General features: G+C 42.9%; 1 protein-coding gene across 1 annotated transcript in view; it reads right to left on the reverse strand.

The window, feature by feature from the left end:
- GPM6A (glycoprotein M6A) overlaps window positions 1-13,639 on the reverse strand; it is a 204,108-nt gene extending 190,469 nt beyond the window's left edge. The window contains exon 1 of the mRNA XM_065404875.1: window positions 13,543-13,639. Coding sequence (XP_065260947.1) covers window positions 13,543-13,639 — 97 coding nt within the window. The remainder of the gene's footprint in view (window positions 1-13,542) is intronic.
- Between the last annotated feature and the right edge of the window lie 2,038 nt (window positions 13,640-15,677).

Below are 15,677 nucleotides of genomic sequence, written 5' to 3' on the forward strand. Positions count from 1 at the left end.
TTTTTCCCCCACATGCAGTGTAAGCATTAATTGTGGTCACTCTGTGGTAGCTCTTAGAAAATGCTATTTTTAAATTGCAACCACTGAGGTTCTATTTTTGTACTTCAGTTCTAGTGTGTATCGCTCTCACTCTATAGAGCAAGATATTTTACATATATATGTGTGTGTATGTGTAAAATAGGTCGCCCAATACAGATTATATTTAATGTTGCCTGACACCTACTTTTATAAGATTCTGTTTTCATTTGCTTATAAAACTTTGTCACATTCAAAAAAGAATTAATAATTCTGTATTTAGATGAGGGTTTGAATAATGTGCAATAAATAAGGCATGGGACCAACCATTGAACGAGGAGAAAAAATATTAAGTAGCTGCTAATTAATTGAGCATAGCTCATTATGTGTACTTAATGAGGCAGGGGTCTAGTGGAAACATAATCTTTAATTATATGGCTGAATGCTATGATTAGCCTCCACAGAAGGGGCCTAAATTAAGACTGCATGGGCACCTTAATTCTGGCATTTCTTAACTTTTGAGTGCCTGACTTTGCAATCTTAAGAATGTTCTTTTAACATAGTTTTTTGAGTGTAATGTGTACATGCACGCACACAAACGGCAGCAACGAAAACGTCAATAATGTTGCCTGTCACTCCGCTCATTGGAAGTAGAGCTTGCCCCAATATCACTTCACCAGGAATATTCACAGGAATATTTGTGGAGAAGGAAGAAAAAAGAGAAAGGTAAAATCTTCTCCACCTCCCAAATTGTTTCTGGAAGGGAATAGAAGATCCCACAACCTGCTTTCATTGTGGTAGAGAGGGAGGAGAAAAGTTCCTGAAGCTTGGCCTCTCTCCTTAGTCAGAGCTTTGAAGAAATCCCCAAAATGTAAGCAATCAAATGCCTGCTGACTCCTGGACAAGAGCAGTAAAATATTGCCCAAAGGATAAATGTTTCCTGAGACAATGTTGTATTTCCCAAAGCCAATGGCAGAGGGCAGTATGAACAACTGAATTCACTATATATCTTGAGGAACACTGTGATTTGATTGTACACACTGCCCCAGCCTTGGACAAAGTATAATAATATCAGAACACCGTTTTACCCATGGGCGATATTTAATAGCCACTGCTCTCAAAGCCAGGCAGTTTCTATATAATTTGAGGTGCACACACCCACACAGCATAGCAAGATAACTGGCAGAAAGTCCCCCAGTGTTGGTTATGAAGGACCAAGAGTTCAAATGTAAGGTGAGCACAAACCTCTCTCCTCTGCTAATAGGAAGGAGGGATCACAACAGCAGGATGAAAGGCAGAGGGAGCGGCCCTCGCTTCCACCCAGGGGCCATAGCACCATCCCCTGCCCAACTACTCCAAACACCCAACCCACCATAGCTCTGGCAACCAAACTCATCTATCCCATCCACCACCTTGCAGCCCCAACACACGCATACCCATCTTGCTGCCACAGCAGCCAGACCAGGCATCTCACTACCCAGCAGCCCCAAGTACTCACTCTCCCACCCAGAGTCCCCAAGGCCCCTCATCACCCAGCATCCACCCATCCAATCCAGCTAGTTTCCTGTAGAGTATGTGTTTGTGGAGAAGCCCCTCCACCACCTGCTTACTAGGGAGCCAGGAGGGTCTAAGCTTCAGTAGATGGAGTAGATAAGGGGGAAGGAAGGAGAGATACTGGATACTGGGCCAAGCAGTATCCAGAGCAGGTGAGCCACGGTGGCTCTAGGCACCAGCAAAACAAGCAGGTGCTTGAGGCGGCAAATGACCAGGGGTGGCATAATGCTGGGGCCCCAGCTCCGACCTGAGGCAGTGTCCTCGGCTGGATCCTGACCGCCCTTTGTTCTCTAACCGGGTGCCGTCGGGGCTGTGCAGCAGAGCAGGACTCAGTGGGGAGCGTGTCCCTGCCGCTCTCCCACGGGCAGTGGGAAGCCCCCCTCAGGCAGGAGCCGGTAGCGCGGCCCTGACCCAGTCGCGGAGCTCAGGGGGTGGCGGCGGAACATGGCGGCCGAGTGGGCCACTCCTCCAGCGCCGGCTGCGGGCTCCTCTTCGGCTTGTCCCCACCTCCGCCGTCTCCTCCCCCTCCTCCTGTGCCGCCTCCTACCAGGGGAGGGGAGCCACAGCCCAGGCTGAGCTGAACTTGTGCCACTGCGCAGGCCGAGCCCGCGGCTGGCTCGCAGGGGTCCCCGGGGAGCGGGAGGCCCGGGCACACTGCCCTACGATCACCAGCCACCAGCTGCTCTGCCCCGGGCCCCGGCAGCCGAACCCCGCAGCTGCCCCAGCTCACTCCCCTTGAGAGGTACAGGCGGTGCCCCCTGCCCGGCTGGCTCTGTCCCTGGCCATGCCGTTGGGTGACCGCCCGGGATTCTGGGGTGTTGGTGAGGCTGCCCCAAGCCAGACTCCCTGGGGTCCGCTGCCCCTCCAGCCACGGGGGCCCTAGGCCAGTTTGGGAGCCGGGCCGCAGCCCTTCTCTCAGAGCCTCCTCCCCTCCCCGCACTGCATAGCAAGACGTGGGACTGTGGGCAAGGCTGCTACAGCCATTTCAGACTGGGATTGGCGCCAGGAGAGCGGAGGTGATTGTGCCCTGGCTGGAGAAACCGGGCAGCCCCCTCCAACGCCCGCTGCTTGCTCCTGCTGGCACGGAGCTGCGACACCCAGCTCCGGAGGGCAGCACCAAGCCCCCGGTGTGCTCCACAGGGAAGGAGAGACAGGAGGCAGAGCTGTTCGGTGTCTCCCACACAGCTCCAGGCCCCTCTGGCTACTTGGCAGCGACAGCCAGGCTGGGTAGCCCACCAGCAGCGTGACTTGGTCCGACCCGCACGGACCACATGAGCCCTGGGGTTGGTGCTGACGTCCTGTCTATGCCAAAGCCTCTGGCGCAGGGGCAGCCCTAGCTCTGCCCAGGCAGGCGCAGCCCAGCTCACTCCTTGGCCAGCCCAGTGAGTAAATGAGTACACTAGTAGGAAATTAGTGAAATAAAAACAACTACAAATTCTCTGTTTTCATTTTTTTTTTTAATTTTAAACGGTCAAAAACAAAACAAAACATTGCAAAGTGCAAACGTGTAAAAGCCAAAAAAAAAAGGGGCGGGGGGCAAAAAATTTTTCCTTAGGGCGGCAAAAAATCAAGAGCCGGCCCTGAGGAGAGCACCCCCTTCTCATATGACTTACTTTAACCACTGCATATAGGAATACATCCAGTATTGCCAACCTCAAGCATTCAACAAAAATCACATCATCAAAAAAATTATTTTTAAACCAAATAATAAATGTGGGGATTTTGTTCTTTGCCTTCTGAGTACCGAGCTTCACTTTTTCAAGCTTTTATGCACAATGACAAGGGCTAGAAACTTACTCTTAAAAAAAAAAAATGAAAGCTGAGATTCTCATGTAAGCAACTGGAATTTGAGGAAATGCAAAAAACATCACAAGACTCACTGTAAAATTACTAGAGTTGGCAACACTATCTTTAATCTTTGCTCAAAGCCTTTGCATGGGGAAAACTGTACAGTGTCACTGTTCCTTTCTTGTTTTCTCCTTGCCCTCAAGTGCAGATGATTTACTGCAGCCCTTTATTGGATGCAGATTACTTCACCCACCATGCCAGCTCAGTTCTGCTGGCCAGTGCATTGGGGTGTCCAGAGCCAATCCATGCCTCTTTCCACCCCACCTTGCTTGACAGGGAGTATGAAGCATGTAGCTCTGCTGTCCCAGCTGCGCTCCCAGCCATGCTGCAAGAGGAGGCAATAAGATCAGGCAGGGTGCAGGGGGCCTTACTCCCTGGCACGACAGCATTAATCTGAGACACAATCTGGTCCATAATGAAGTTAGTAAAAGAATATTTTACTAAGTCCATTCTTTTCCCCCAAAAATGATTGCATTGAGCTCCAGCCAGTATTATTAATAGGGTGCTTAGATTGTTATTAAGTACCAACAGAATCCAGTCTGCTCTGCAAAACTGATGTAGTTGCCAGAAACGCAGTATCTGGCAGCTGCCATTAAAAAAGAAAAGAAGAGGGCAGATATTGCCATTCATGCAATATAATGCTCTGGTAAGAGCACTGAAATTAACACACATGGAAATAAATGCATCACCAACGTCATGCAGTAAGAACAGTGTTTCTTTTAAAAATAATGCAAAGTAAGTATGCATTTAGACCACAGCACACAATAAATGTATTATTTATTAATTAAAAGATGACAACATGCTCAGCACTGCAAAAGCCACAAAAATGAATGCAAACCCTGCCCCGGAGAGCTTAACATCCAACAGATATGGTGGAGAGGGGACTCAATGGATGGGAAGCCTAGACAAAGGAATAACACTATATGAAACTCACACAGATCATTTTCAGCAAGCTGGAGAACCTGTCATCACAGGCGCCCATGGAGAAAGAAGATCCTCCATAAAGACAGGAAACTTCTGTGTATTCACAGCTTTTCAATCCTTGAAACACCTTGCTGGGAGTTATCTGACCCAAGGAACCCCAGTCTCTACTTGATCCATAGATTGGAAGACCTTTAGGTCTTGTCAAATGTTGAGTCTCCCATGCCCCAGCAGACTGAGTCTTCAAATATCCCCACCCAATAAGGTAAAGCATGAAGGCAATGAGATAATGGAGTGGGGAGTCAGTGTCCCAGTTCCACCCCCTTTTTCTTGCCATATTTCTGCCTCCCAAAAGGTCTTCTGACCAAAATTTCTTCTGGGCCCTCACTCCCTACTTCCCACCTGCTCTTCCTGCTCTTTCCCTCTCTTGGCAACACATTCTGTCCTGTCTTCCTCTTCAAAAAACCTGTTGGTGCTCCCTACCATGGGCATTCTTCTGCCTCCACCCACTCCTGCTGCTGTCCCGCAGCAAGTTTTTTTTTTTTTTTCCTTACCCTGCCCAAAAAGGCCATTCCTGCTGCCCCAAACTAAAGGCTTCCTACACAGCCCCACATCTCCCTACATCAGGCAGGCAATCCTGCTACCCCTCAATGGGGTCTTCCATCATGCCCCTCAACCCACCTCCACTGAACAGCTTCCCCTGCTGTTCCCTAAGCGGAAACTTCCTCTGCACTCCACCAAGGCTTGTAGCAATTGTTCTTCTTCTAGTTGGGAATTTTCTCTGCCAATACACCAACGGCACTCCTACAAACTCAATGCAAGGCTTCCTCAGGGGTCCCATCCCCAGACACTTAATGCTACCTACTGCTCCCTCTTCTCCACTTCCCAGCCAGGCTGTCCCTGTCCTCACACTTCCCCTTCAACCAGCCTGTTCCTGTCCCCACTTCCTCTCCTCTTGCCTCCAGAACCCTGTCTGTTCCTTTCTCCACCTCCTCAACCAGACTATGACTATCCATCCCAGCCCCTCTGTGTCTCAACCCTAACTCCTGTCCCTGCACACACTGGATGCCTAGTCTAAAGTCATGTTTCCCTAACGTGGTTATATAACATGTTTTTTCTGTCAATGCAGAATAGAAAAAAGCATTTTAGAACACAGCTCAGCCACAACCATGTTTAAACCTGGTTACTTTTTTATTACGGATGGGATCTTACTTACTGGTAATTATTGCTGAACAGTCTAGAGAGCTTACTTACACTGTTTTTTGGTTACAACCAGCAGTTCTCAAACTGTGGGTCGGGACCCCAAAGTGGATCATGACCCCATTTTAACAAGGTCGCCAGGGTGATTTATTTTCCTTCTAGTTTAGCATTTTCAAGCTTTTTTCCTGAAGCTGTGAGGGCTAGACATTTATTTTAAAAAAATGAAATCTGAGATTATCCTCATGAAGCCAGACGACTTCAGGAGCTGTTTTAAGAAAAACTGGGAACTCATGATAAAAATCACAAGAATTGGCAACACTGATTGGGTCATTATAATAATTTTCATGCAAGACCATCAAAAAATGTGGCCACTAAATACCCCCTCTTCCTTGACTGGTCACCATGATATATGAAAGACCTGTGAAAAAAGAAGCAAGAGAGAAGAGACTAGAGCACCTGTAGCAGAATTCATTCCATGTCTGAAGAATTGCACCAGAAATAATTTTTGAAATCTTATACCATAGGTGTGTAGAACACAAAGAAAGAATTCCTGGCCTTCATAATATGTCCATAAAGCATCATAAAGGGAAACTATTCTGGGGAAGAATTTATAGCTTGTTTAATTCCACCTACCTACACTTGTATTCACTCAAGTGTTTCTCACTGTCAGGAAGTTTCATGTTACCTTGCAGATAAAAATCACTTTGATTCAGATGGAACTATCCACTGATGTGGATGCAGAGCAATGTCACGTAAGCTGTTTTTGGCTTTGTGTCAGACAGTGGAACGAGCTGAAATTCTGTGGTATTGGCGGTGCTTTGGGCTCCATCTGTGGATTGGACTCATATCGGTCTAGGTGAAGGCCAGTTTGGAAACAGTGGGCCTATTCATTTCTATTGAAGATTGGTAGTGCCTCTCCTTTTGAAGGAAAAATGCCAGTGATTTTTTACACTAAAGGAGGGCTAGATGAAGCCTCTGCTCAGGGAACCAGCCTTGGAAAGGGACACCCAGTCTTGTCAATTATAGAGCTACATCAAATCTCCCATTTCTGGAGGAAATTATTAAAAGGATGGTGAGTGAGGAAACCCTGACAGCATCTAGAGTGCTCAAATTTCCTTAGCCCCAGTCTTTTTTGTAAGGGATCTGGTACAGGACAGAAATTGTCCTAGTAGCATTGGCTGATGATCCCCTCCTAAGCAAGGACAACATGTCCATTCTGATTTTTTTTATATCTATCAGCAGTAGAATTGGTCAAAACATGGAGAAAAAAAATAAATCACAAAATGTTGCTAACCTTTGTTAGGCTAAATTAATAGCCACCCAGGCATACTAGAAGGTCATCCTTAGGTATAAACATTTAGACTGAGAATGAGAGCACTTATCTTTCTTAATATTCTTATTTGTGGGTGATTTATTGTTAACGATAGTTATAAGGAAGTATGGGGGTGAAATAAATACATGGACTGCATACTTTCAACCTAACTTTTTATTACATTCCAACTTCAAGATCTCTGAAAATCCTCCCATCCACCAAACCAAGCTGGGTAACAATTAAGAGGTCAGATACTGCCCTCAAACTGTAGTGGAACTTCCACTGAAGTCAATGGACATTTGTGGGTGTAGATGGCCTAAAAGTTTGATTTGCACTGAAGTCAGATAAGCAAGTGTAATCATAGGGTTTTCTACTGCTCTCCAGCTCTTCTTTTACACACCTCCTACCCCAAATAACTATCTGTCCAATGAATATGAAGAGGTGTTGGTGCTTTGTCTGGAACAAATCAGGTCACATTGGTTTTATTTGTTTGTCTTATCTTTTTGTGTTGCCCGTGACCTATTCTCTATGCCTACCTCCATAGACAGTGTGGCATATGCACCACAGGCAAAAAATTTCGGTCAGAAAGATTTTTGCATTTCACACCCAGTATTCAGCAGATCTCTGTGAAAAAACAGGGCTTTTACAGGCGTGGCTCCACTAATTAGGTGCCTGGAACCTGGAGAAGACGCCCATGTAAGGTGAGGAGGTGGCCTTGGGGGGAATAGAGGGAAGGTGGGAGAGGCAGTGTGGTGAGAAGAAGGGGTGGGGGTGGAATTTGGGATGTGCAGGACTGCCGCGGCCAGAGAAAGAGGCGACTTTCCCCAGCTCTAGGGCTGCGGCTGCCGGGGAGACACCTCCCCCACCTTCCCAGCTCCAGCTTGGGGGCTGCCGCAGCGGGGAGAGAGGGCACATCCATCACATTAGAAAGGTAAGACTACCGATATTAAAATATGAGTTGTGCGCTTTTATTTGTAGAACAAAAACCATTAATTATTAAGGGTTTTTTTTAAATAGCGCTTTTATCCAAAGCGCTTTACAATAGTTAGCTAACGGTACAAGCAACATTTGGAAAATTCATTAAGTAGTCCACCAAGACCCTCAGCAATTTCCAAGTGGTCCGCGGAAACAAAAACGTTTGAGAACCACTGATATAAAGTATTTGACAGATGGGGAACTGAGGCACAGAAAGATTAAGGGTAGGATTATCAAATGCACTTCAGGGACTTTGTAGCACAGATCCCATAAATTACTTGCACAAGCTCAAAAAGGGAGGTCTATGGCAGAGCTGAGAAATGAATGCAGATCTTTTAAGTCTCAATCCAGTGTTTTAACCACAATACCCAACTTCTTTAATAGTTTGAGGGAACAGTGTCTCTCTAGCTGGAAATAATTTTTTGTTGTTGTTTTTTTGTTTGTTTTTTTAAATTCTGCACAGAAGCCTACAGTTTTAAGATTAGACTTATTTTATGATACCGTAATTATTTTATAACAACTGTGCCTAGTATTACTTAATGTGAAATATTTGCAATTCTTTTTAATTGTTTGTAATATGAGAATCCACAGGTTAGGAAAAGGGGCAGAATGTATATAGTGCTGCTCCATACTGACAATGCATAGTCTTGAAAAATAGCGGGAGGCGGGGGTTGGTTTGGTTTTGTTTATTTTCCATTTGTTGAAGAACCTCAATGGGATATCTTGTAGAGAACCATATAGAACTGGTTTTGCCAGGTAAGCTTGGGGGCAAAAATAAATATTCTCTATCTGCTCTACCAGTACCCATTCACTTATTCTGCAATATAAAAAACTGCATGTTTCTGCTTTGTGAGATTTATAACCCAGTTTCTCGTATACTGAAAATGGAAAACCACCATCACAGCAACCATCACCATAGGCCATGATTAAGCAGTAAAACAGATATGACTTAGCAAGAGATGATGATATGAAAATGATCTGGGAGACCCCCCTGGTAACACACATACAATCTTAAGAATGCTGGTGGAATATGTCATCATTTTTGCACACAACAAGGGGTCAGCAGGACTCCCAAAGATCTAGTATGAAATGAATTACCCTTTTTTAATTTTTTTCTTAATTATTATCAGAATGCCATGCATCACTGGTAAGTGTTAAACATCATTTTGTACCCCCGTATTTGGTTGTTGAGTGGTGCACCTATCGAACAAACGCAAAACTTCTGAGTTTTAGAATGTGAAAATACAGTCAACTGACCTATTGCTTCCTCTGTAGCACTCTTATAAAGGCTGTTGGTAAAATAAACTTATGTTTGTCTTCACCTGACTCCCATCAGAAGGCTCTAAAATAAAATCCCATTATTGTCTGACTAACTGCAATTGCAACTCAAATTAAAGCTGCAAGATAGCAGATGAAAAGCTTTGCCAGCGGCTAGTTGTGTTCATAGAGTTCAAAGGTTGCAGACTTAATACACAATAATTATAATGTACAACATTCCTAGTTCTCTCTCTTTTAATATTTATGATGCCTTTGTGGCTGGACTAAAATACACTTAATTCTTAGTGACACCTAATCATTCAGACAGACCTGATCACCATTGAATTCAGCCAAAAGATGGTCACTGCTCCTGCAGATGGCTCTGCTATTAACTACTTGTTCCCCTCTATGGTACCAGAAATTGAGTCAATCAATTTTCAAAGCCAAGGTTTGAACCTCAAGAACACAAGAGCTTAACAAAAGTAGGGCATTAGCATGCTAAGCCTGCAGAGTGTTTCTCTCCTCATAAACAAAGAGCTAAAATATTTTTCCAAGCTTCTGTAGCTCACAAGCATAGAAACACAGAAGTACAAAACCAGGGGGAGGGGGACGACACACACTGTATTTAGGTAGATAGGAAGTGAGAAATGAATTTACAGCTATGGGTCTCAGAATAAACCAGAACCGACTGCTATGACTGTTCACCGTCCCTGATTTTCAGGGATCTCCAAACTTGTATTCAAGCACTCCTTTTGTTTATCAATCTTTGTCCCTTGGTAAAGGGTGGGATTGAAAAGAGCTGACAGCAATGTTGTTTTGACTGTGTTTTTCAGAGACTGTCCCCAAAAAGTGTTGTCCTTTACCTTATAACAATATGCTAGAATTCAGCAGTATTTTACTGCAGTGTTTTGGACAAATATTGTAGGATTGTGGAGCGGGGTTGTTTGCTTTTTTGTTTTTAAGACTGCCACTAATTTGTATGCATATGTGCTTATCGACTTTCCTGCCTTCCTAAGAAAAGACAGATCTACTGAATGAATTTACAAGTTGAATAACTGAGCTGTATTAGCAAAAAGAACAGGAGTACTTGTGGCACCTTAGAAACTAACAAATTTTAGCAGTTCACTGTGGACTCAGAGCGGCTGGTTAGTACTGGCTCAGAATACACACATGGCTCTCTCAGAGTTGCTGCAGAAGGCGTGCAATTCCAAAATACTACAGCTACAACAGGCTGTAGTATAATGTAAAATAATCTTCAACAATTTACATAAGGCTCAATTCTGCATTTCTTGATACCTTAAATTTCCACTGAATTCAACAGAAGTTTGAGGTGCATAAGGAATGCGGATCAGGCCCAGGACACTAAGGTATTTTACTGAATATATCCATAAAATTGCCCCTTAACATCAGCCTTGATTCCAAGCATCACGTTATGCAGGACTTTACCTCCTAACCATGCTGAGATTAAAGCAAATATTGAGGATTTAGAACTCAACTCAACCTGAATTATTCACTTCCTAATAAAACTATAAGAGTAAAAATTGCCTAGCAACCTACAAACATTAATTCAGAGATCAAATAAATGCTGAGATATTGACAGAATAGCTGTTTCCACCCTAATATACACAGTATTCACACTCTTAGAAAAGAGACTCATCTTCTAAGTTTTCCTTTACAGCGAGAGACCATTCTTTGGAAGCAAACACCACAAAGTTTCCAGAAACAAAGTTGGGGGGGGGGGAACAAAATAAGTTGGGTACAGAAAGAGGAAAATATATTGCATGTTCCTGTGTGATGACTTCAAAATGCAAAATACATAAAGTGTATTAATATGCTGACATATTGCACAAATTCAGTAAGACCCAGGAGACCGACAACACACTGACTCTATATTTATGAAGAGCAGGTATCTCCATTACATTAGCTGCTTGCAAATGTACTATTTTTCTATTTGCTGGATTAATTTATTACAGGATTTATGACTAACTCCCATTTCAATAAGCTCTGCCGCACTATTATGCATACAACCAATGGCCAAATTATTGCTCGTCACATTTCTGTAAGGAAGATTTTAGATAATATAGTTTATCACACGGAAGGTTACTATTTTTAAACAACAGATCTTAAAGGCAATAAAAACGACTACAATAATTCAGTTTAATGAATGGGACACTTGTATTGCTCATTACATCTGGGCCATTGTGCAATTCATTGTCCCTGAAGGACTACAAACAGCCTAGTAAAATTATTCCTTTAGAAATAAAACAGAGCAATCTCATTCTGTAGCAGCATTGCCTTGGCTGGGTATTAGAATACAGGAATGGCTAAGGATGGGTGATTCCTGAGTGGAAATGCTTTCAGACTGCTAAAGGGAGTAGATATTAATCCTCTCAGCTGGAGGTAAGGTGCTTGTAAGTACTCAGGCAAGATCAGGAATTATAAGGGCGGAGAAAACAGGATATAGAACAATGAAGTCCCAGAAAGTAGTATTAGCAAAATTTAGCTGCTAGAAACAATGATGCTGCTAAATCAAATCTAGCTGAGCCTACATTAAAAAAGAATTACAAAAATAAATCCATTGGAATGCTTGGATAGATAAGAAATCTGGAAAGACAAACTGGGAAAGATTGTACATGAGAAGATAACACCCCAAACATGGACATATGACTCAAATCTCCTGCTAGCAGGCATGGATGATATGTTTCTCTCTTTGTAGGTGCATAATAGTCACAATGCCAATTGACAGCTAGCTCTGTGGTGTTGTAAACACATTCTAGATATTTATAAGTTCAAATTGTGTGCAAGAAAGGTAGAGATGCCTGAGCAGGACTCTAAGCGTAATGAGACAGTCAACAGATATTTGATACAATATAAACTTTCATTTTGTTGAAGAGGATATGTATGGTGATAATGGAAGGAGATATGCTGGATGCACAGACAATACAGATGGCACAGACAGTGCACAGCAGTTCATGGTAAAAAAAAAAAAAAAAAAAATCCAAACACATACACACAAAGCCAAGAAAATACTACAAATGCTCACAAAGCTTCCCCTGTGTCTTCAATTTTTAATGATTGTGCCAGATTGGGGGCGGGGGGGGGGCGGGGTTGAATCTAGTCTGGTCCATTAACAAAACACAGCTGACCTAAAAGGCCTGCTCACCATTAAGCTATAATCATCCCAGTGCCTTCAGTAGTGAACAATTTCAGGAACTCCACATAGATTTTCAAAGTTAATAGCTTTGCTCAGTTCCAGTGTTCAAATACTGCTAGAGCTGTGGGAAGAATGCAGAAAGTATTTGCACTGCTTCATTTTGCTGCCTTTTAACCACCTGTAAATGGCTCTGTTCTGCATTTCTTACTCCAGCAAAATTCCTATTTGCAATAATGATATGCATCCTTTCTTGATTGGTTTTACGTGTGTCTGTTAGAATAGTATTATAAATTAGAAGTCATTTTCTTCCTAAACCTATGTCAAATTATTAGTCTCCCTTTTTTTTTTTTTTAAGGGTTTTCTGCACCAAAATGGTGCAGTTCAGATGGCAAGTTTCAAAACAACAAAATGTCTATTTACCTTCTTAAAAGCTACATTACATAGCCATATTAGGTCCACATCCTACAAACAGCCATACTCATTCTTAACTGTACATACTATGTGAGTAACACTGAAGCCAGTGGGGCTATTTACCCTTTTCATAAAATTACGCATAATTAAAGTAATTTTTTGCAGGATTAGAGCCTCAGCCACTAATTTCAAAGGCTTCCTAAGTATGTTAGTCTCAAGTTACATATTGTAAAACATGTTATGGTCATATAGTGTCCTTGCTATTTATGTGTAAATCTCACTGACATCAAAGAGGGGATGGGGATAAAGGGCATTATATGAGACTTAATACTTACTATGACTATAACCATTGCCAGCCAAAAGAAAGTATTGTGTAGTGGTTAAAGCCCAGGACTGTGAGACAGGACACCTTAGTGCTGTTCCCAGTTCTGCTATTGATGTGTTCTGTAGCCATTGGCAAGTCACTTCATCACTCTGTGCCTCATTTTACCCAGATGTAAAACTACTGTTATTCTAATTTATTAAATATACAGCACTGTACTGTATGTGCTCAGTAAATACAAATCTTTACCTGAAAACAATCTATGGACTAAAGATACAATATGGTAAATCACAGAACAATACTAAACAAGAGAAAGTCAGAATGGGTGATCTTGGTGGATCTGAAGTAGCCTTTGAAGGAAGAGAAGGAGATCAGGAGACTGTCCCATGTGTAAAGTGGGCTAGGGAGCATGGAAAAGGTCCAGAACTGGAGAAGAACCAAGGAGTGCAGCCACGAAAAGTTTAGGCATAGCATAAAGAGAAGATGGGAGGTGTAGATAGAGACTAGAGAAGAATGTAAATGGGCACAGAGTTGCCTAGAGCCTTAAAATGAGGGCGAGTAACTTGAACTTACCATGGAAGGAGTGATGGAAGGAGTGTGACAGCTGCTGAAGGGAATGAAGAAGTGGAGATACATGGTCAAAGCAGTAAAAGAGGAAGATGAGTGGCATTTTGGATGGTCTGGTGGAGAGAAGTCAGTAGTTGGAGGAGGAGATTTGAGACATGACCAAGGCACAAACAAGGATTTTGGCACTGGAATGGAGAAAGGGAGGCAGATTTTTTTCAGAGATAAGAAAGGAAAATGTACAATATTTGCAAGAAATAGGCTGTTGGAGGGAGCAGGAAAAGATGACATCAAATATTAAGAACATACATAAGAACATAAGAACATAAGAAAGGCCGTACTGGGTCAGACCAAAGGTCCATCTAGCCCAGTATCTGTCTACCGACAGTGGCCAATGCCAGGTGCCCCAGAGGGAGTGAGCCTAACAGGCAATGATCAAGTGATCTCTCTCCTGCCATCCATCTCCATCCTCTGACGAACAGAGGCTAGGGACACCATTCTTACCCATCCTGGCTAATAGCCATTTATGGACTTAGCCACCATGAATTTATCCAGTCCCCTTTTAAACATTGTTATAGTCCTAGCCTTCACAACCTCCTCAGGTAAGGAGTTCCACAAGTTGACTGTGCGCTGCGTGAAGAAGAACTTCCTTTTATTTGTTTTAAACCTGCTGCCTATTAATTTCATTTGGTGACCCCTAGTTCTTGTATTATGGGAATAAGTAAATAACTTTTCCTTATCCACTTTCTCAACATCACTCATGATTTTATATACCTCTATCATGTCCCCCCTTAGTCTTCTCTTTTCCAAACTGAAGAGTCCTAGCCTCTTTAATCTTTCCTCATATGGGACCCTCTCTAAACCCTTAATCATTTTAGTTGCTCTTTTCTGAACCTTTTCTAGTGCTAGAATATCTTTTTTGAGGTGAGGAGACCACATCTGTACACAGTATTCGAGATGTGGGCGTACCATGGATTTATATAAGGGCAATAATATATTCTCAGTCTTATTCTCTATCCCCTTTTTAATGATTCCTAACATCCTGTTTGCTTTTTTGACCGCCTCTGCACACTGCGTGGACATCTTTAGAGAACTATCCACGATGACGCCAAGATCTTTTTCCTGACTCGTTGTAACTAAATTAGCCCCCATCATGTTGTATGTATAGTTGGGGTTATTTTTTCCAATGTGCATTACTTTACATTTATCCACATTAAATTTCATTTGCCATTTTGCTGCCCAATCACTTAGTTTTGTGAGATCTTTTTGAAGTTCTTCACAATCTGCTTTGGTCTTAACTATCTTGAGTAGTTTAGTATCATCTGCAAACTTTGCCACCTCACTGTTTACCCCTTTCTCCAGATCATTTATGAATAAATTGAATAGGATTGGTCCTAGGACTGACCCTTGGGGAACACCACTAGTTACCCCTCTCCATTCTGAGAATTTACCATTAATTCCTACCCTTTGTTCCCTGTCCTTTAACCAGTTCTCAATCCATGAAAGGACCTTCCCTTTTATCCCATGACAGCTTAATTTACGTAAGAGCCTTTGGTGAGGGACCTTGTCAAAGGCTTTCTGGAAATCTAAGTACACTATGTCCACCGGATCCCCCTTGTCCACATGTTTGTTGACCCCTTCAAAGAACTCTAATAGATTAGTAAGACATGATTTCCCTTTACAGAAACCATGTTGACTATTGCTCAAGAGTTTATGTTTTTCTATGTGTCTGACAATTTTGTTCTTTACTATTGTTTCAACTAATTTGCCCGGTACCGACGTTAGACTTACCGGTCTGTAATTGCCGGGATCACCCCTAGAGCCCTTTTTAAATATTGGCGTTACATTAGCTAACTTCCAGTCATTGGGTACCGAAGCCGATTTAAAGGACAGGTTACAAACCTTAGTTAATAGTTCCGCAACTTCACATTTGAGTTCTTTCAGAACTCTTGGGTGAATGCCATCTGGTCCCGGTGACTTGTTAATGTTGAGTTTATCAATTAATTCCAAAACCTCCTCTAGTGATACTTCAATCTGTGACAGTTCCTCAGATTTGTCACCTACAAAAGCCAGCTCAGGTTTGGGAATCTCCCTAACATCCTCAGCCGTGAAGACTGAAGCAAAGAATCCATTTAGTTTCTCCG

The sequence above is a fragment of the Emys orbicularis genome, chromosome 5, assembly GCF_028017835.1.
Source record: "Emys orbicularis isolate rEmyOrb1 chromosome 5, rEmyOrb1.hap1, whole genome shotgun sequence".
Lineage (NCBI taxonomy): Eukaryota > Metazoa > Chordata > Testudines > Emydidae > Emys > Emys orbicularis.